Source organism: Girardinichthys multiradiatus, chromosome 2 (genome assembly GCF_021462225.1).
Source record: "Girardinichthys multiradiatus isolate DD_20200921_A chromosome 2, DD_fGirMul_XY1, whole genome shotgun sequence".
In the NCBI taxonomy this organism is placed as follows: Eukaryota; Metazoa; Chordata; class Actinopteri; order Cyprinodontiformes; family Goodeidae; genus Girardinichthys; species Girardinichthys multiradiatus.
In genome coordinates this window covers 38,409,119-38,431,540 of record NC_061795.1, presented here as the reverse complement: position 1 = coordinate 38,431,540, position 22,422 = coordinate 38,409,119, and the positions used below count along the sequence as shown (strand labels likewise).

The window sequence follows — 22,422 nt, the reverse complement described above, 5'->3', positions numbered from 1 at the left end:
ACACAAAACCCAGACAAGACATTTCTCAAACCCTTATACCAGATTCATGTGTTGTCTTTGTAGATGGCTCAGCATCTAAAGATGAATATGGAAAGAATAGAGTTGGTTATGCAGTAACAACCATTGATAGGATAATAGAAGCTACATCTCTACCCAATACATGCTCAGCCCAAACAGTAGAATTATATGCTGTAGTAAGAGCCTGTGAATTACATGAGGGACAAATACTTACTATATACACATACAGCCAATACGTGTTCGGATCAGTACATCACCATGCTAAGATTTGGCAAAATAGAGGTTTTAAAACATCATCAGGGACAGAACTAACTCATTTCAACCTATTAAAGAGAAAATGTCAGATCTGCTATTTATAGACACAGACGTGCTGAAAGACGCCCAACAGTCAGCACCCGAGACAGAAATAAAGGCCTGGCTAAAGAGAGGAGCACAGAGAAAAGATGACATCTATCAGATAGAAGATAAACCAATCCTCCCAAAAAATTTATACAACACTGCGGCTACAGTGACACATTGGGAAGACCCACGTGTCAAGGGGGGAATATGTTACATCTGGTAAAGCATTAATGCTACACTATAAATTTTTCTGACTATGCAAAGAATTTTTGCAGATCATGCATAATTTGTTGCAAACACGGGGGAAGAAATATTGCCTAGTTGCAATAGATGAACCTAGTGACACATTTCTTCCCCACATATGGTATCCCACAGATTATAAGGTCAGATAACTAACAGGTACTAATTTTGTAAATAGTGTAATAGAACTATGTTCTAAAGTATTAGGGTTTCAGTTAAAGATTAAGCAAAACAATGGAAGAAACAGGGAGGCCATGGCCCGAATGCCTATCACTGGTTAAATTATGGATGAGAATAACTCCAAATCAAACTGGTCTTACTCCATTTGCCACCTACTGTACATCATTGTATAACTCCACCCACTGTGTTCTGAGTCTGAGATCACGTGACACCAAGTTGCTGATATAAATTTGTATTCTCAAAGAAATAGTACATGGCAGACCGCTTTCTCTGCCCTCTGACATGAATGAAATAGAGAAAGCACAACAGGAAACTTCATTAGCTGAGTGGATGAATAAAATGTTGCAGACAAAAGAAAAACAAATGTCCAGTGGTCTGCCGATAATCTCTGCTCCTATCCCACAGAACGACCTGAAGCCTGGAGACCTGGTCCTGATTAAGACACTCCACCGGAAGGATTGGAGCACTCCTTGGTGGAAAGGTCCGTTTCAAGTACTCCTGACAACGCCCACAGCTCTGAAAATAGCAGAGAGGCCTTCCTGGATCCATAAAAGCCACTGTAAGCCAGTTTTGCCGTTACAAGAGCCAGATCAACCGACGGGGTAAGCAGAAGGAAGTCCGGGTTTAAAGGAGTTGGAGGACCCATATGGCCCAGCGTCTCAAACCGGTGAAGAATCTGCGCCCAATTATAAAATGGCTCTCTGTAACATGTGGACAGGACTGATAAGCCTGATCTTAATTCTGGTAGCAGGACTCTTTCTCTGTCTAAAGCAGGATCCACAGGAGGCGATACCGAACCAGAAGAGATGGACATCAGACGGGACCCATCTCAGAACACTGACGGAAGAACATGACGCACATCCATTCCTACAGAATTTCTGGATATATATATTCTTTCTTTTTATTCTTTTTTTTCTCTTTTTTCCTTTTATTTTGATTATTTTTCTGGGTGATGGTAGGCTAGAATTTTTTTTTATGTGATTGTCTTGTAATCACAAGGGGTGAGTGTGATGGAAATTCTTGCAGTAAGTGTTCCAAAGTGTATGACCTTTAGGTTACCTCACTCCTCAGAACATCTGTGTTAGAGGAGGAAGTTGTAAAAGCCATTATCAGAAGTTTAATGGTTAAAACCCATCATTTAGGGTGATGTCTCAGGAAGAGCAGATGGGTCTGTTCCTAGATAACTTTGTCACCACTGAACCCGAGGAGGGTCTTGGGTCATAAAACACAGACTCTTTGAAGTTGAGATAACACTGTCATGTTTGGTATAAATACTGTGTCTAAATGTTGATCAGGGCTCTGCTTCACTGACTAACCTGAGTGACAGGGTCTTCAAACGCTTAATGCCTTTGAATAAAACTTACAAAGACAAAGTCTGGATTTTCTCTTGTTAGTCAACTTCTCTCACACTTTGATAAGAAAATTCCACTACAATCTTTAGTAGAACTGATTACTGCAACAGTGTCTTCACAGGTCTGCCTAAAAGCTCAATCAGACAGCTGCAGCTGGTCCAGAACGCTGCTGCCCGCGTCCTCACTAGAACTAAGAAAGTGGAGCACATCACCCCGGTTCTAAAGTCCCTACACTGGCTCCCCGTATCTCAAACAATAGACTTTAAACTTATACTTCTATTAGTCTATAAATCACTGAATGGCTTAGCACCAAAATACATTACAGACTTGTTGTCAGTGTATCAACCAACCAGACCTCTCAGGTCTTCTGGCTCAAATCTACTCTGCACACCCAGAACCAGAACCACACCCAGAGAAGCAGCGTTTAGTTCTTATGCTCCACTAATTTGGAATAAACTCATAGAAAACTGTAAAACTGCTGAAACCCTAAGTTGCTTTAAATCAAGATTAAAAAAGTATTTGTTTAGGGTGGCTTTTGACTGTGCCATCTAAACATTATCAGTGAAGTTCAGTCCAACATTCCTTTCAATTTCTTATCAATCATTTTATCATAAATATTTCATTTTTTATCTTTTTTATTACAATCTTATCATTTTAATTATTCCCTTTTATAATCTTTAATTATTAGTGTTGGTTAATTATGCTATGAATCAGAAAAAGGCGGACCCAATCCGAGGGCTAGGCTGGCTCAATAATCCAAGGACAGAAACAGGATCTACGATCGGAACAAGAAAAGGGGCAGACAGAGGCATAAACCAGATGCAGGAAACAAGGTCGACAACCAAAATCCAAATAGTCCGACAGGGAGCAGGCAGAGGCATAAATCCAAAAGGCAAGGCAAGGTCAAGAACAATGATCAGACAGGAAGGAACGCTGGATATCTACTCACACAATGGCTTTCAAAAATCTGGCACCGTCTGCTTGTCAGAGTCCATATATATCAGAGAAGACACAGGTGCTTGGCATTCCACAGATTGCACTACACCGCAGCAGCCACCAGGTGCATCTAATCTGCTGATTGCAGCCAGGGAGACAAGGTAGAGCAGATATGCCAGAATCATAACAGGTACTGTCTCTTTCTCTTTTTTTCATGTACAGCACTTTAAATTGTCTTGCTACTGAAATGTGCTATATAAACAAACTTGCCTTGCCTTGACTAAACACAAAGGGAGCTGAAGACAAAAGGATCTACAAACTAAAAGGGGAAAAATACTAAAGTAAGAGAATAATACCAATATACATAGATGACAAAACACATGAAATAAATAAGGCCGATATGCCTCTGCATTGAGATTTACTTTGGCTGTGTGTTTTTTTTCTGGTCAGGGAGATGGCACACGACATCACCCAGTATAGCGGAGCCAGGGTCCCACCCTGAAGCCAGGCCTGGTGGCTGGGTTTCTCCTCGCGGGACCCGGCCTGGCCAAGCCCGAATGAGAGACGCGAGGCCATTCCACAGTGGGCCCACCACCTGCAGGGGGAATCATGAGGGACCGGTACAAAGAGGATTGGGCAGCGGATGAAGGTTGAGACCTCGGCAGTCCAATCTCCGGATGCGTAGGCTGGCTCTAGGGTCGTGGAATGTCACCTCACTGGGGGGGAAAGAGCCTGAGCTTGTGCGGGAGGTTGAGAGATATCAACTAGAAATAGTCGGGCTCACCTCCACGCACAGCTTGGGCTCTGAAACCCATCTCTTCAAGAGGGGCTGGACTCTCTTCTACTCTGGAGTGGCCCACGGGGAGAGGCGGCAGGCAGGGGTAGGGGTGGGTTTGCTTGTTGCCCCCCAGCTCAGCCATCTCGTGTTGGGGTTTACCCCAGTGGATGAGAGGGTCGCATCCCTGCACCTTTGGGTCGGGGACAGGTCTCTGACTGTCGTTTCGGCCTACGGGCCGAGCAGTAGTGCGGAGTACCCGGCCTTCTTGGTGTCATGGATTCAACTTGTTTAGGAAATCTATATAATGAAAACATGGACAAAGAAAAAGACTGCCAAAATCCACAGAAAAGACAGTTTGAGGTAGTGGACAATAGATAGAAAGAAGCTCAGTCATGCTAAAGACTGAATACCATGTACTGGGACATTAATATGAGAGTCAACCGCACTTTTATCTGTAAAATAGATTAAAGTTCTGTACAAAGACTGTCGGTCCAAAGATGAGGCCTACAGCTGCAGGGCCCGGGAACTGTAGAAGCAGGCTAGAAACAAAGAGTCGTCCAATATGGGGAGGACAATGACCTTGTCCTCAAAATAGAGAAGATGAAGGAGCTCACAGTAGATTTTACGGGTGCACTTGCACTGCTGATTCGGTCCAGGGATCGGTAAAACTGAGAAAAATCACACCTTCAGTTGGCACAGTTTGCTTTCACACAGAGATTTTTCAGACTGGGCCAAAAAACGTCATGAAGTTTTGTATTGGATTGTTTCGGGGCCAGTGTTGCTCTAGCGTTGCACTGATTGAGAAGAACAAAAGCCTAAGATGGTCCATTTCATCAGGGTTTCTGTTGCCACTTTGGCTTTCAAATGCAGTTGTCCTCTTCTCAAGTCCACGTGGCCCCACAAGACATTTTCATAATCTTTTGTCTTCAGACTTGCGCTCTTTGTTTTTGCTGTACTTCTTCATCTACTCAAATGCGCTGCTCTTACGTTACATCTTCTCTTCCTGCTTTTGGCACGCTGGCCCAGCATACATTCACACCACAAGTGAATAACTCCAGGGTGTGGATAAACTGTGCCAAGACTGGCAGTTGTAACCATGCCTGGGTACAGTTCTCTGGTCTGTTTCAGGGTCAGGAATTTTTTTCACACCAGTCTGATCCACTCTAGAAACTGGACTCTAGCACGGTACAACGTGTTCCAAAGATTTGGTGTGAAAGTACAGGGCTGACAGCTACAAGTTCCTCGGCCTTCACCTCTCCAACAACATGAGCTGGACTTAGCACACTACTGAAACTGTGAAAAAAGTTGAGAGGCACCTGCACTTTGTATGGCTGCTGAGGAAGGCAGGGCTTATTGTCTTTCTCTCTGTTCTTGGCATGAGGAAAAAATTAATTCTTTATTTCCAATCAAGCACCCAAGCCTGTTCAAGAACAGGTTATTTATGAAAATGTTCTTGGACAGGCTTGTGTGCTACTTCGGAAATAACAAAGCAATTAATCTTTTTTCATGCCAAGAACATTTTCCTCTCCTAAAGTATCAGGCTGCAACTTCTCACGGTGGTGTATGAAGGGCTGGTTGAGAGCATCACAGTTTGGTTTGGAAACACAATCCAGACAGAAAGGAGGGCTCTGCAGTGAGTCATAAGAGCTGCAGACAAAACTATTCTCTCCAATGTCCCCTCCATGGACAACTTTGTGGGGGGAGGGCATGCAGCATCAAAAAAAAAAAAAAAACATCCAGCACGCACACTGTTCAGATAGAGAGGTTGGTGGGTAGGTAGGTAGTAGGTAGTTCTCATCAAACCTTTTGACAGCTTAAGTAACTGGTTGACAGGTTGATCTCCCATGACTTCCCCACTCTCATCCCACACCCATTTCCTTCTCTCCCCTCTCTAGAACTTTCCAATTACGTCAGCCCCAAATCTGTATATTTCCGGTCAGAAGAGATATAAAAAATAACTCAATAAAGCAAGTGAATAATTAAAGAAAGTGTTTAATTTAAAGCACATGAATAATTAAAGAATAGCTTAGTGCATTTAAACATAAACAGAAGCTTCAGCTTTTTAAAATTTTAAAATCTTTTTAATTCCCACTATCCCTTATAGAACTTTCCAATTATGTTTCCACCTCAATATTCTGAATACAGATAACTTTTATACAATAAAACAAAAAAAACAAAAAAAACATCAGGCAGCACTTTCAACTTTCCCCTCAGGAAGGCTTGGGAAAAAGCTAGAACAGAAGGGTCTACCTCTTGAATAGCTGCCTTCTTTGTCAGTAGCTTCTATCTGATAGACAAAAAAGAAAACTTCCTGGTTGTGGGAAAGGGTTAAACACGAGCTCTCGCCCCTTGATACAGCGCTGTCTTCATCCTTTGTAGTATGTTTGTATGTAGTTCTGCTCCTCCCCTATGTAGAAGTATTTCACAAATCCATCCCCATTCTTTTATTTTCAAAATTTCCTTCCAAAAAATACAATATATATATTAGCTACCTTTCTTCGGTAAGAAGGCTGCAAGATTGTCTCACCGCAGTTACCTTGAATGTTTCTCTGATTCCTTTCGCATCTCTGCGCCTTTGTTTTTTTATTAGTATGAGAGTATAAAGAGTATAGATACATATGTACACACGACACTTTTCAGATGTCTGAAAAAAAAGGTATGCTTTCTCTTCTTTTTCGTATTGCTAATCAACTCTGTACCTTTTTGTGTTTTTTCTATCACCATAATACAGATAAAATACATTGTTTTTTGCGGAAACACTGTGGTAGAAAGTTGAATTTGAAATACTGATCTTTATTCATCCTGTGAGCTCTGGGTTCAGAACTCCTCAGCTGGGAGCCCTTTATCAGTTCCACATAAATACCTCTTTAGTTTTGAAGGGTTGACTTTCAACAAACCTTACTGGGGACTAAGCATGTGAGCCAGCATTCAGATAGAATACTTCGGACAGAAAAATGAGCATGATTATAAAATGTGATGTTTTTTTATCTGTGCCAGGTTAAGTTTCAAACTAAATATTATTTAGGTTTTTGACGGAAACAAACTGTAGGGCTTGTATAGGTTTAAACTGCAACTGTCATTTGTTTCACAAGATAACTGAGGAGCAATGTTTTTGCTGGTTATCTGATTATTTACTGGGGCAGACATACTAAAATCCAATGCTCACTTTGTTAGTGATTCTTTTAGATCTTACAACGTTATTTTTCTTGTTACCTTTACCAAAACTCATTTCAGTAAAGATTCTAAGTGTCAGTCAAAGGCCTACACCTTTACGTATACATGATCCTCAGCGAGCTCTTGCAACAAGAGCAAGAACAAGCATTCTTGTATTACCATAAAGTGATGAAGGAAAGAAACCTGCCTCAAACAAGTTAAATTCAAAAAAGAAAACACATTCCCCAGAGGTGAGAGCTATTTCCTTAGACCATACATTATAATCCTAAACTAGCATACCACATTTTTCCGATTTTTTAAAAACATTTATCCTTTTTTTTTTCTTTTATTCCATGAAATAGTTAACGTTTACTTCATTCCATTAATCTTTACAAAAAAATATCATAGGAATATATTGAAATTGGTGGTTATTTGCTTTCTTTCATTATGCCGTTGGGATTTAACTTTCCTCAATGTGTTTTCTCTAAGATTTTAGATAGCTGAGTCCCAACAAACTATTCTTTATACTAAATTCCATTAGAGAGGATAATACTACATATTGTTTTTGCACCATCAGTTGATTCCTGTATAAAGACATTCTGTTTATTCTATTGTAAAGATGTGAATATGCAGCTTAGGTGAATGTTAATTTAGTAGGTTATTATAAAAGTGACAAACATGAATTTTGCTTCATTAAACCTGTTTATATCCACACAAAAAAAGATCTTATTCTAAATCCAACTTTTGCATACAGTATGCGCAATAAAATCACACTTTGTTTATAACCAAATATGTACTTACAACCACATCCTACCCACATAGGACACAAAGTTTTATCTCCATTACTTTTTCCTTACACAACTGCAACTAAGAAGTTACATTTTTCATTTGGGTTTGCTAAACTGAACTTCGGTTAACCTAACATTAAACAAATCTAATCTAATCATTATCATCTAACTGTAGAAGCTTTTAACACACAAAACTGGCATTTCTCAAGGAACTTAAACAGATTAGTGTGGCAATCATTGAACAGCTAGAAATACAAGTGCAAAAGCTTCATTTATGGTTTAAGATAAGTATCCATAATAAATTAGAGGAGTTGCTGATAACTCAACAGAAAGAAAATATGGGTTCCTCTTGGAATCCTTGGTCCTGGTTTATTATTGGTGGTTGGACATCCTGGTTAATAAAGATTGGAGTAATTCTTTTATTTTTATTTTTATTTTTGATTTTGATGTTTCTTTTATGTTGCATTATTCCAATGGTTAAATGAATGGTATTGAGACTGATTAATGTTTCCATGCTAAAAGTTGATATGGATGTAGACTTAATTTCTCTTTGTAATGACTATGGTGATTCTGCATTTGAGATAACAGACGGTAAGGATAACGATGGATTTTATATTGCTTAAGATGCTATAATGATGTAATAACTCTAAACTGTTTGGGGAGTTAATACTGATGTTCAGCATTCTAGTGGTATAAATAGAGATTTGGAGATTATTCTTTTAAAGTGTTGTAAATTCTTTTTTGTTGGTTTTACTTTGATTATTTCTGGGTTATGGTTTTGTAGAATTTTCCTTTATTTGTGATTATCTTGTAATCAGAAGAAAGGAATGTTGTGGAAAATTATTTTAGTGCTCTGAACTTTTCTTTACCTCTCTCCTCTCTGACCTCTGTGTTTTGGTTACTTAAGAGTAGATGGGCTCTAAATTCATTATCAGGAGTTTTATGGTTAACACTCCCTGAAGTGTTGTATCTAAAGGGATGGTAGATGGGTGCTCTCATAAATACCCTGGTTACCTCTGACACGGGGTGGGGTCTAGGGGCCATATTTCTAAACTCTTTCAAGTTGAGATAACACCCTCATTCTGGTATAAATACTGTTTGTGACTTCTGTTCGTTACTCTGCTTCACTGACTAAACTCAGTGACAGTCTTCAAACACTGAAATGCATTGAATAAACTTATAAAGACAAAGTTTGGTCTTTCTCTTGTTAATGAGTTGATTTCTCTCCCACTTTGATAAGAAAATCCACAACAAGGCACATGAAACTGTGTAACCATCTGGTTGTTCTACTACAAATTATTCGAGTTATCAATTATAATAAGCATTACAAACTTCATTTTTATGTTTTTTCCCTTGCTAATTTCTTTTTATTTTATTCGTCTTGTAGGAAATGTTCCAAGATTTGCTAATTTAATCTCTGTTTGACTTGCACTTTAGTCACCTACATGATCATTTATGATTTTTAATTTACAAGGGAGTTATCTACAATTATTTGGGTAACACAAGTCACATCAGGTAACCATAATATTAGTTTCCTGGCTACTTGCTCTCTTAGCAGGTACAGTGCCTTGCGAAAGTATTCGGCCCCCTTGAACTTTTCAACCTCTTGCCACATTTCAGGCTTCAAAATAAAGATATAAAATTCTAAATTTTTTGTGAAGAATCAACAACAAGTGGGACACAATCGTGAAGTGGAATGAAATTTATTGGATGTGTCAAACTCTTTTAACAAATAAAAAACTGAAAAGTGGGGCGTGCAATATAATTCGGCCCCTTTACTTTCAGTGCAGCAAACTCACTCCAGAAGTTCAGTGAGGATCTCTGAATGATCCAATGTTGTCCCAAATGACTGATGATGATAAATAGAATCCACCTGTGTGTAATCAAGTATCCATATAAATGCACCTGCTCTGTGATAGTCTCAGGGTTTTGTTCAAAGCGCAGAGAGCATCATGAAGACCAAGGAACACACCAGGCAGGTCCGAGATACTGTTGTGGAGAAGTTTAAAGCCGGATTTGGATACAAAAAGATTTCCCAAGCTTTAAACATCCCGAGGAGCACTGTGCAAGCAATCATATTGAAATGGAAGGAGTATCAGACCACTGCAAATCTACCAAGACCCGGCCGTCCCTCTAAACTCTCATCTCGAACAAGGAGAAGACTGATCAGAGATGCAGCCAAGAGGCCCATGATCACTCTGGATGAACTGCAGAGATCTACAGCTGAGGTGGGAGAGTCTGTCCATAGGACAACAATCAGTCGTACACTGCACAAATCTGGCCTTTATGGAAGAGTGGCAAGAAGAAAGCCATTTCTCAAAGATATCCATAAAAAGTCTTGTTTAAAGTTTGCCACAAGCCACCTGGGAGACACACCAAACATGTGGAAGAAGGTGCTCTGGTCAGATGAAACCAAAATCAAACTGTTTGGCCACAATGCAAAATGATATGTTTGGCATAAAAGCAACACAGCTCATCACCCTGAACACACCATCCCCACTGTCAAACATGGTGGTGGCAGCATCATGGTTTGGGCCTGCTTTTTGTCAGGAGAGACAGGGAAGATGGTCAAAATTGATGGGAAGATGGATGGGGCCAAATACAGGACCATTCTGGAAGAAAACCTGTTGGAGTCTGCAAGAGACCTGAGACTGGGATGGAGATTTATCTTCCAACAAGACAATGATCCAAAACATGAAGCCAAATCTACAATGGAATGGTTCACAAACATATCCAGGTATGGAATGGCCAAGTCAAAGTCCAGACCTGAATCCAATCGAGAATCTGTGGAAAGAGCTGAAGATCGCTGTTCACGAACGCTCTCCATCCAACCTCACTGAGCTCCAGCTGTTTTGCAAGGAAGAATGGGCAAGAATTTCGGTCTCTCAATGTGCAAAACCGAAAGAGACAAACCCCAAGCGACTTGCAGCTGTAATTGCAGTAAAGGGTGGCGCTACAAAGTATTAACGCAAGGGGGCCGAATAATATTGCACGCCCCACTTTTTAGTTTTTTATTTGTTAAAAGTTTGACACATCCAATAAATTTCATTCCACTTCATGATTGTGTCCCACTTGTTGATTCTTCCCAAAAATTAGAATTTCACATCTTTATGTTTGAAGCCTGAAAAGTGGCAAACGGTTGAAAAGTTCAAGGGGGCTGAATACTTTTGCAATGCACTGTATCTAGGAAACTAATCTCTATGTAAGGTTCAGCCAATGAGGATGCAGGTCCAGCCCGTTGACGCTGATTGGCCCCACAGTCATTCAGTTGTAAAGTGACATTATGATATAAATGGCCATGGTGAAAAATCACCCTTATCAAATTAAAACTGACTTTTTTAAATAAAAAACTGCTGGAATTACATAAAAACAGCCTGAACAATAATTTCAATTATTAGGTAAAAATGTTATATGAAAATTCTTTTATATTAAAAAGCAGATTTTTTATGGAAAATGAAATATTTATCATAATAATGAGCTGAGATTTAATATGCATTCAATTATTTCACAATTTCATTGTCACATTAAATCATTTTCTATTATTTATTGATGTAGATACTTATTTCACAATGTTTCATTTATTTACTTAATTTTGAACACTTTGGCGTTCCATACACTCCCAACTGACTTACTTTTCTGCCCAGACAACTTTCAATATAGCCCCTAGGTCCCCAATTGTCACACAGAGGCTGCATTTAAGCCTAACTCTTACTGACAAACATTTTCTAAGAATATTAAGGATAAACAAACATAGGTAATCATAAAATTCTTCTATAGTGCCCTACGTCTCTGTGTAAGTTTTCCTTTCTATTCTTATTAAATAACTTTAACTTACCATGTGGCTCCAACGCTCCTGCTTGCACTTTGGTCCTACACAACCTCAACCCATAATGTCATTCAAATCTGGGCTGGATTATCGTACAATGAATGCAGATTCCTTACAGCACAGTTTGTGTCTGTGATGCTTTTATGTTGTTTGTAAAAATAAAATCAGGGGTTTCATCCTTTGAACCGCAGGTTCTGACCAAAGAGGGTCTAGAGCTCAAAAATGTTAATAATTGTACTTTTGTTTTTTCATTTTTCAATGACTGTAGATTGATCCATTAGTTTGCTGTCAGCAACTCAAAAAAACAAAGTGGTTAAATTTGACAAATGCAACAGTTGTGATGCTAAAAGAAAATTTAAATATAAACTAATGCTGAAAATGTTTGTCTTTCAAAAAATCTGATCATTATATTTAAAATACTGGAATAAGGCATTAAAGTCTGGGCTTTTTATATTTCTCTAGACGTGGAAAATAATAAAATGAAATTTCATATGTTTTCAAACTTTTTAAAACAGCAACTTGCTTTGATAGAAACACTACTGTATCTTTGATCTCATATTTTCCGTTTTATCACTATGAACTATGATTATGCTATTCTTTGTCTTTACCTCTGCTTATCATTGTTTTGTTATCATCTTGAATTCATACATTTCATGGGTCACCAATACACCAGAGCACAACGAAAGCAAGAGAGAGGAGAGCAGTCCCCACAAGATCTCCTAGGGCTGTGAGGTAGGGTATTGAGTAACTATCGGGGTCTTTGCCCCTCCTCCATAGACAGTGGACCATGCAGTCAGCCATACACAGCAGGAAGAAGACCTAAGAGACAGAGACAGGACAGGTAGATCATAGCATTGTTAAAATCAGCTAGTGGGGAATGTCACGGCATGGCTAACTCACCTGGATCAAAGAAGCAGATAGGAAGAACACAGTGAAGAGAGGACTGGGCAGTGTGAGGCCTCCTTTCATCACATGAATAATGTGTAGAAAGATTAGCTGGCCAGGTAGAACCAAAAGGAGCAGAACCTGAGCAGATCGATGGTTTGCACCTGCCATAACAAGGCTAAACATTAAAATGTGTGTAATAGTAAATTTAACAACAAATTAATATAAAAGTAAGATAAAATAGGTGAAAAAACACAAAACTACAAGTGTAATACTTCTACAAAAGGTTGCATGCCAAGTTTCAAGTTCAGTAAAATTGGTTAGACATTTAGATGGAACAGACAGATGTTAAGGAGTATATTGCATGCTAAAATATTTAAATGACAAAACCTGAACCAAAGAAAGTGTAGCAGGGGTTGAAGCAGCTTCTGGGATCCTCAGGAAGCTCTCCAGGCGAGTAATTCAAATGCAGATGAGTTGAAATGCGGCTAGACTGTATGGAAACCAGGTTCCCTCCCACACCTCAAAAGGTAAACCAAAGCAGATGCATGGTTAATTGAACATGACTGAAAAAGCCACAGATAATTTCCTCCTTACAATACCTTAAACTCTCACAAGTGAACTACTGGAGCTGTCACCCTCTTGCTATGTTGTGCAGTTATACCCCTTTTCCACTCAGCTCTACTCAACTCTACATGGTCCGGGTTGTTTTCCATTGCAATTGCTTCCCATCTCAAAGCGGGTGTGGTTGTCAAAGCAAGGTGGCCCCAGAGTCCGAAAAGTAACATTATGTAATTTGTATGTGACAGAAACACAACACAACAGAGAAAGTCATAGAATCAATGCTAAATCTGCTGCTTAGTCAATGGCTTTTAGTCAGACTCAGAGTAAAAGAACAGAAGCAGAGAATGCTGTGGGTGGTACGACAAAACACTCTGGAAATGTAGAGAAAGGGGTGGGAAGCCACAGGCTGATATCAAACCGAAGGGTACGAGCTGGATGAGCTAATGGTACCTGATGCTAGCTTGCTATAGTGGTCATGTACACACCATAAGCCCAGCCTACAATGATTTATTGGTTTAAGATATTAGTTACTGTAATATGTATGCTGTGTGTTCTGATGGCTGTCCTGTTTGAAATTAATCGCTGCAGACCGTCAGTCTGGGCATTTAACCAAGCTTCCCAGTGGTGGGATATCATTGTTACATGTTTCAAAAACGCACAGTGGTGACATTACACGACTTTCAGTATTGGACATCTTTTTGGAGTCAGCATCACAACTTTGTGGAGTATTATTGTTGCCTCGCAGCACTGAGCCCAAACATGTATCACTCATTATAAATTTTGACAGTAAATGTTCGTGTCTTTTAAAAATGCCCCTACTATTGTGTTGGGCATATTGCCAAGACTGTATGACAAATGAAATACTAAAAAATAAAGGCTAAGAAAAATCCAACACTTGGATATATCACTTTTGGTTTGGTATGATTTGGTCAACAGATTTATAAACCATGAAGAAGTTGTTAAAAACAAATGAAATTCCATTAAATATAAGTCCAGCATCAGAAAGTACAGATGTCAACAAGGTGCAGAGATCATTTATATAAATGTGGTATCACTATAGAGTACAGTTTCTAATGCACTTAAACATCCAGGAATAGTCGTTTGAATGATGTAAGAAAATTACCTTATTTAGGTTAAACATTTCTTAAAAATGAGCAATCAATGCACAAAATGTCAATGACAAATGCCTGGGTAGTATTATTGATTCTTTCCACCAGTATATGCACAGGTAAAATAGAAAATCATGATGCAAGCACTAGAGTCACATTTCTTATTACTGACAACAGAACAATACAAACTCAGAATAAGCAAAATAGCACAGCCTCTCCTACAACCTATGTGGGCGTTGAAGCATGTAATTGAAATTCTTTTAGTAAGCATTCCATAGTGTATGACCTTTAGGTTACCTCACTCCTCAGAACATCTGTGTTAGAGGAGGAAGCTGTAAAGCCATTATCAGACGTTTAATGGTTAAAACTCATGCTTTAGGGTGATGTCTCAGGAATGACAGATGGGTTCTTAGATAACTTTGTCACCTCTGAACCCGAGAAGGGTTTGGGGTCATAAAACCCAGACTCTTTGAAGTTGAGATAACACTGTCATGTTTGGTATAAAACCTTTGTGTAACTGTTGATCGGGGCTCTGCTTAACTGACTTGCTCGGTGACAGAGTCATTCAAACGCTGAATGCCTTTGAATAAAACTTATAAAGACAAAGTCCGGATTTTCTCTTTTTGTGAGTCAACTTCTACCCACTTTGATAAGAAAATTCGACAACAATTTTAGCGTCACGAACAGGATCTAACATGCCAGAGGAGATTGCAGGATGGGACACGGACGCCTGGCCAGCCTGAAAGTTGTTCTCAGTCCACCTCCATATTACGGGAGGGGAGTCCGGGTGCCCGCCTGCGGCTTCTGGCCGATTGGATCCGAACTATTTGTCTTCAAAAATAACTGGGTGAGAAGTTGCTCTGTATGATATAATGTATATTATTATTTTTATAACACATTAACCATCATCTCCTAACTAATTCATTAGGTTCCGGAGTTGCGAGAGGGAGGACATCAGCTGAGGTCACCCTGTAAAGGTATACAGGGAGGTTCTTATTGGTAACGATGGGATAAAGCAGAACACAGGGTTTTGCTGGTGGTTTTTAGCAATTTTCTACACCTCATAAAGGAGAAAAGCCAGACGGCAGACGTGCCGCTAAACGGGTAAAAAGGGAAAAAAATGGTTCCGGAACCTTGAGGCATCAGGGGTGCCTCCTTCTTCAGACTCCGATTTATAAAATAATGAAAGGAAAAAGTGGGGATGATTGTGTTAAATGTGCTTTAATTTGGAAGATAACATTGGTTTTTCACAGTGTGGAAGTTTAAGTGTAAATAAGTAAAAAAAAAAAAAAGATAAAACTTTTCTGAAGGAAGTTTCGTTTGTCTTAAATATTGCGATCAGTCGGAAAAGAAGGTAAAAGTGAAAAGGGACATTAGAGATGCGAAAAGAAAGTTGTTTTAGAAAGGAGTATAGTTCATGTTGTGGAAGGAAGTGACAGGCAGGTGGACAACTGACTGACTGACTGATAATATTTCTTTGTGCAAAATCTGAACTTATACTAAACTTTTTCTTCTGTCTCTCTCACACACATATACACTCATATATGGGATTTGAGTTCAACATCTGCGTTTTTGAGTCTGGATTTTAGAAACCTGCCCTTCTCCATGGCTACTACACCAGAGACGCTTCTCCAGCACGGCCTGAAAGAGAGAGATCTGCCTTCCTGCTTGTTGAAAATCGCAGTGTGAGTTTCCACCAAACCGAAACTCAGAAGAAGTCTGGACCCACTGAGATGGACAACGATCCATGCTGTTTGCAAGAGCCAGAAGAGTGAATGCACTGAATTTATATTGAAAGCATCTTATGCGGGCAGAAGAGAAACAGGCCGGAGCAAAGTTTCTTCTTTCTCCCTCCTGAAAGAAGTTAAAGTGGACAAAGAATGAGTGAATGTCTCACCAACAGACCGAGGAAGGGCCTGGTTTTTTTTTTGGACTGATAGAGAACTGTGTGCCATGACAGTCTGACTCTGGAGCGGTTAAGAAACTGATGAGGGTAACGTACAAACACACACACATTTGCATAAATCTTTTCCTATTTTCTGCAATGAAGAACGCTTATTAACCGCTGCTCATGTGACGATTGCTTAACGTTGACAGATATAGCAGGTTAAAATATTATTTTAGGGTTAGAAAAGTATCTTTAAAAGGGTGATAACTTAACTCATTTGATACTTTCCGGTTAATTCTTTTAGAGAAGCAAGTTCTCTTTTGTCGTGGAATATTCAGGGTCAATTATTCTAGTTATTAAAAGTTATTAAAAGCAGAGGAAGTTACAACATCTCCAAAACTCAGCAGTAACCAAGTGTTTCTATGTCATTCTCAAGACAGATCTCATGAAGGAGCATTTTTAAAACCCATTGCATGCGTAAGACCTGATGGGTTTCTCCTTCAGGCATTATTTTCTGTTGTCAGAGTTTGTATCCCATAAATCTAACGGGTAAAGAACTTGTGATGGAAATTCTTGCAGTAGGCATTCCACAATGTATGACCTTTGGTTTACCTCACTCCAGTGAACATCTGTGTTAGAGGAGGAAGCTGTAAAAGCCATTATCAGAAGTTTAATGGTTAAGGCCATTTGTTACGGTGATGCCTCGGGGAGAGTAGATGGTTGTTCCTAGGTAACCTTCTCACCTCTGAACCCGAGAAGGGTCTGGGGTCATAAAACACAGACTCTTTGAAGTTGAGATAACACTGTCATGTTCTGGTATAAATACTGTGTGTAAATGTTGATCGGAGCTCTGTTTTAGGAGCTGTGAAGTAGTGATTTTAAATCTGATTATTGTCCAAGGAGAAATAATATATTTAGCCAATCCTTCAATCTCTGCAGAAAGTTAACACCATTGTTCAATGCAGTAGTACTCAAATTGTGGTACCTGGACTACTGAATCTCGTAAGCCATAGATTTTAGGTCCATAAAATTATAATATTTAATTAAAGGTAGACCGATTACCTATTAAAATAGATCTAAGCCAATGATGAGTTCCAGTCATTTGGTGGCTTTGAAATGCAATAATACTCAAAATTTCTACTCTGGGGAACACAGATTGGGGCTGAAGAGTTTTGTTTTGGAACCAAGGTTAGGATTTTTCTAACGGAATCAAGAGAAGTAAAATCCTTAATTTTAGGAAAAGAAAAGGAATAAAGGCTCTCAACAATAAAGAGGATGGTCGGCTCAAACTCCAGTCTCCTTGTTTGATTTCTTAGGGTTTAAAGATTAAAAGAATACATATGAGTAGAAAGGTACACAAGGTGATTTCAGATTACTAAGAGATAAAATATTGGAAAATTTATCAGCATTTGGATTGTAAAAGAGGGGTTCTAGTAATAAGTTCTCCCCAACTCTCAAAATTTAAATAGCCCAAATTAAAGAAAATGATGTTTGTTCTTTTTGAAACACTATGTGGGAAAAAGTCCAGTTTGGAGTCAAGCTTCTTATCTTAATTTCTGATTAAGTCAAACACTGCAGTTTTGTTTAGTTTGGGTATACCATAAAAATGTCAATGCCGACTTTTCTAATTTCCCCTCGGGGATCAATAAAGTATCTTTGAATTTGAATTGAATTAAATTAAAAGTCACTGCTGGTATATCAGGTGAAGTCTGAAGATCAATTCTTTGGATTTTGTTGGATGTTTTGATGAAGTTCATGTAGTTAAGCACTTAGGCTTGAGAATGGGACTTTGAATTGAAAATTAGCCAAGCGTTTTGAAGGCCCTGTTCTCACTTATATAAGATTGAGACAAAGGACACAGGCAAATCTCAGTCCTTTTGAAGTGCTGTGTAGCAGGTCTCCTAATTTGGACATGGGGATATTGCCAAGATCATTTTCTTCCACATCTTTGTGTGAAGATAGGATGTTGTTTTACTATCAAAACCTGTGCACTGTGTTTTCTCAAGTTTCACAGACGGTGAAGGCTGCATTACCAGAAACAGCCACTTTCACCCTCCAGTCCTTCATTCCTGGCGACTGGATTCTGGTCAGAGAATTTAGGAGAAAACACAGGAAGTCCAGGCGCTGGAATGGCCCATATCAGATCCTACTAGACACCCAGGAAAGCTGCAGGAAAGCTCTAGCTCCTCCAGCTTCATCTGACTTCCAGGACAAGACATCTTCCAACTGGATCATCCACGGCTTGAAAGGTGTGAGGACAGTGGACCACCACAAGACAAAGAACTGTAAGCTGATCACTGGCGAGTGATTGAAGAGGTGGTTGAAGAGCACTGTTTTTACAGGGGCACAATAATCCCTTGGGCAGTGCAACGTTATTTCAGAATCTACTTAAGGCCATCGCATTGCCTGAAAGTTAGAAATCATAAGGTCATTTGCCTCACTGCACACACACCACAGTGAGAGACACGTAGGAAACATACAGGGAAGACCTCTATACATTTGCACATAACCTTTCCCTGGATGATGGACTGGCGACGTCTGCAACAGAGAGACAGTCAAACATGCGCCATGATGCTTATTCTCCTTAATTTCTTAACATTTGGTGGCTATTAGGCTCCTTTGCCTGGACAGCAAGGGTCAGACAAATTATTTTCTCCCACTTTGACAGCGAAACTGACTCTGAGGAGGAAATCTCGGATGCTTTTATCTAACTTTTATGTTTATTGCTTGATATCTGTCATTATGGTACAAATTTGAAATGTTTTCATTTCTACTGTTGTTTAGTTGGACTATGGAAGCCTAACTTCCAGCAGGTTAGAGTTCCTGTTTCTAAACATATTTCTAGAGGAGCTTCCTATGACCGCCTGAGTGTACTCATAATTGTACCTCATAAAATGACCTTATAGCAGAAAATCGAAAGAAGTTGCTGTTTAAGTGAAATGAGAAAAAGTGCAATGATGATATGAACAAGGCTTGTTTTAATTCCTTTACTTTTATTACAGGTTAGAGTTCCTGTTTCTAAATATATTTTTAGAGGAGATTCCTACGACCGCCCACCTGTACCAGACTGGTAACAGGGCAGCTTGAAGCCACTCACGAGAGGCAGCAGGATTTTTAAGTTTTGTTTATAATTTGTTTTCTTTGGAAAAAACTGTTTGCTTTCAGTACCAGAAGAAAGGACATTCCACTTCAGGATCACGATGCAGCTATATGGAAGATGTTCTGTTCTGATGCTAATGATTGGTATTGCAAGTCTTTTTATAACTCTTGGGTTCATTTTGGAAAAGGTGCAGCAAAGATAATGTAAGGTTAATCTGAGGAATTATGCTAATAATACTCATCAGCGGATTTGAAGGGAGATTCATCACTTTCCTGAATACTGTGATCATACTGATAATGTCTGGTGGCAACTGATGCATCAAACTGTGAGGAAGATAAGAAATGATAGTTGCTATGTCTGTTGTTTGTTTCCACGTGCTATTAATAATCAACAATTTTTGGTACCCAGTTCCTATTGATACTGTTTATACTCTAGCTACTCTCTTTCCAGATAACCGGTTGGTGGAGGTCATTTTTCCTTGGATGAGGAATTACAGGTCCTTCTCAAAATATTAGCATATTGTCAGTCATTTTCTACCGCTTATTCCATAGTGGGTCGCGGGGAAGCTGGTGCCTATCTCCAGCAGTCTATGGGCGAGAGGCAGGGTACACCCCGGACAGGTCGCCAGTCCATCACAGTCCAATATTAGCATATTGTGATAAAGTTAATTATTTTCCATAATGTCATGATGAAAATTTAACATTCATATATTTTAGATTCATTGCACACTAACTGAAATATTTCAGGTCTTTTATTGTCTTAATACGGATGATTTTGGCATACAGCTCATGAAAACCCAAAATTCCTATCTCACAAAATTAGCATATTTCATCCGACCAATAAAAGAAAAGTGTTTTTAATACAAAAGACGTCAACCTTCAAATAATCATGTACAGTTATGCACTCAATACTTGGTCGGGAATCCTTTTGCAGAAATGACTGCTTCAATGCGGCGTGGTATGGAGGCAATCAGCCTGTGGCACTGCTGAGGTCTTATGGAGGCCCAGGATGCTTCGTTAGCGGCCTTTAGCTCATCCAGAGTGTTGGGTCTTGAGTCTCTCAACGTTCTCTTCACAATATCCCACAGATTCTCTATGGGGTTCAGGTCAGGAGAGTTGGCAGGCCAATTGAGCACAGTGATACCATGGTCAGTAAACCATTTACCAGTGGTTTTGGCACTGTGAGCAGGTGCCAAGTCGTGCTGAAAAATGAAATCTTCATCTCCATAAAGCTTTTCAGCAGATGGAAGCATGAAGTGCTCCAAAATCTCCTGATAACTAGCTGCATTGACCCTGCCCTTGATAAAACATAGTGGACCAACACCAGCAGCTGACACGGCACCCCAGACCATCACTGACTGTGGGTACTTGACACTGGACTTCTGGCATTTTGGCATTTCCTTCTCCCCAGTCTTCCTCCAGACTCTGGCACCTTGATTTCCGAATGACATGCAGAATTTGCTTTCATCCAAAAAAAGTACTTTGGACCACTGAGCAACAGTCCAGTGCTGCTTCTCTGTAGCCCAGGTCAGGTGCTTCTGCCACTGTTTCTGGTTCAAAAGTGGCTTGGGAGTTTTAAAGGCCTCAGGAATCTTTTGCAGGTGTTTAGAGTTAACTCGTTGATTCAGATGATTAGGTTCATAGCTCGTTTAGAGACCCTTTTAATGATACGCTAATTTTGTGAGATAGGAATTTTGGGTTTTCATGAGCTGTATGCCAAAATCATCCGTATTAAGACAATAAAAGACCTGAAATATTTCAGTTAGTGTGCAATGAATCTAAAATATATGAATGTTAAATTTTCATCATGACATTATGGAAAATAATGAACTTTATCACAATATGCTAATATTTTGAGAAGGACCTGTATATTGTAAGGCAAAGCAGAAATGTTAGTAGATTTTCTAATGAGACTAATTTAACATGTGCATCTACGGGAACTTTTTATAGAATTCAGGGTAATAGAAATCCGATTAAAGATCCAGATATTTGTATTGCTCAGGAGGAAAGCACACCTTATTTCCTTGGAAAGGGATTTTGGGTACAATTATTCCTAGTTATGGTGCTGCTAACGCCGCCCATAGGATTAATGAGTTGTCAGTTGAGTTAGAAAATCTTACTGCTTTATCTGAGGAAGGTTTCACTGTTCTGACTACAGAGCAGCAGGCTATTAGAACGATGAGTTTGCAAATAGAATGGCTTTGGATTATCTGTTAGCTGAGAGGGGTGATGATTTTGAAGAATTTTCCTTTAGTTGTGATTATCTTGTAATCAGAAGAAAGGAGTTGTTATGGAAATTCTTTTAGTAAGCATTCCAAAGTGTATGATCTTTAGGTTACCTCACTACTCAGAACATCTGTGTTAGAGAAGGAAGCTGTAAAGCCATTATCAGACGTTTAATGGTTAAAACTCATGCTTTAGGGTGATGTCTCGGGAAGGACAGATGGGTTCCTAGATAACTTTGTCACCTCTGAACCTGAGAAGGGTTTGGGGTCATAAAACACAGACTCTTTGAAGTTGAGATAACACTGTCATGTTTGGTATAAAACCTGTGTGTAACTGTTGATCGGGGCTCTGCTTAACTGACTTGCTCGGTGACAGAGTCATTCAAACGCTGAATGCCTTTGAATAAAACTTATAAAGACAAAGTCCGGATTTTCTCTTTTTGTGAGTCAACTTCTACCCACTTTGATAAGAAAATTCCACAACAAGCAGGAGAGCATGGAGGGTTCAAATCAAAATAAGAAAGGTAGAAGAAAACCCATTGCATGTGGAAAGAGATTCTGGAACACCAAAACACACACGACTTAAGTACATACTCAATACTTGCAACATGAGAGCGAGTGAAAAATACAACCAGAGCACATTGATACCAAATAAACATCTTATTTATCACTTTATAAGTAAGCTTACCAATGATGGATTGACTAACATAAACTATAGTGTCAAGATGAGGTGAGATCTTTCCATATTTCCATGCTGAAATTGTTAACGTCTCACAATTGGACAGAGAAGTATACACATTTGGAGCTATACTGATTGAGTTGCATGAAGAATCATGTATTAATTTTTTCTGTTCTCTTGCAGAAGCTACAGGTGAAGTTAAATGGCCTGGCCGTGATGGAAAACAGTGGGAACCCTCTCTGTGAGCTTCTGGGTGGATCTGCATCATGATGTGAAAAATATCTGATCTTTAGTCAAAAGGTTCATGAAAGGAGGAACATATTTTAATGAAATGTTGGGATAGCTCACAGCATAAATACATGT

At 39.3% G+C, this 22,422-nt stretch overlaps 1 protein-coding gene across 1 annotated transcript in view; it reads right to left on the bottom strand.

Moving 5' to 3' along the window:
• Nucleotides 1-11,313: 11,313 nt before the first annotated feature.
• slc41a2a (solute carrier family 41 member 2a) overlaps nucleotides 11,314-22,422 on the bottom strand; it is a 54,031-nt gene continuing 42,922 nt past the window's right edge. Inside the window, exons 8-10 of the mRNA XM_047348804.1 lie at nucleotides 12,886-13,017; nucleotides 12,511-12,659; nucleotides 11,314-12,429 (exon numbers count right to left, since the gene is read on the bottom strand). Coding sequence (XP_047204760.1) covers nucleotides 12,262-12,429; nucleotides 12,511-12,659; nucleotides 12,886-13,017 — 449 coding nt within the window. The 3' untranslated portion in view covers nucleotides 11,314-12,261. The remainder of the gene's footprint in view (nucleotides 12,430-12,510; nucleotides 12,660-12,885; nucleotides 13,018-22,422) is intronic.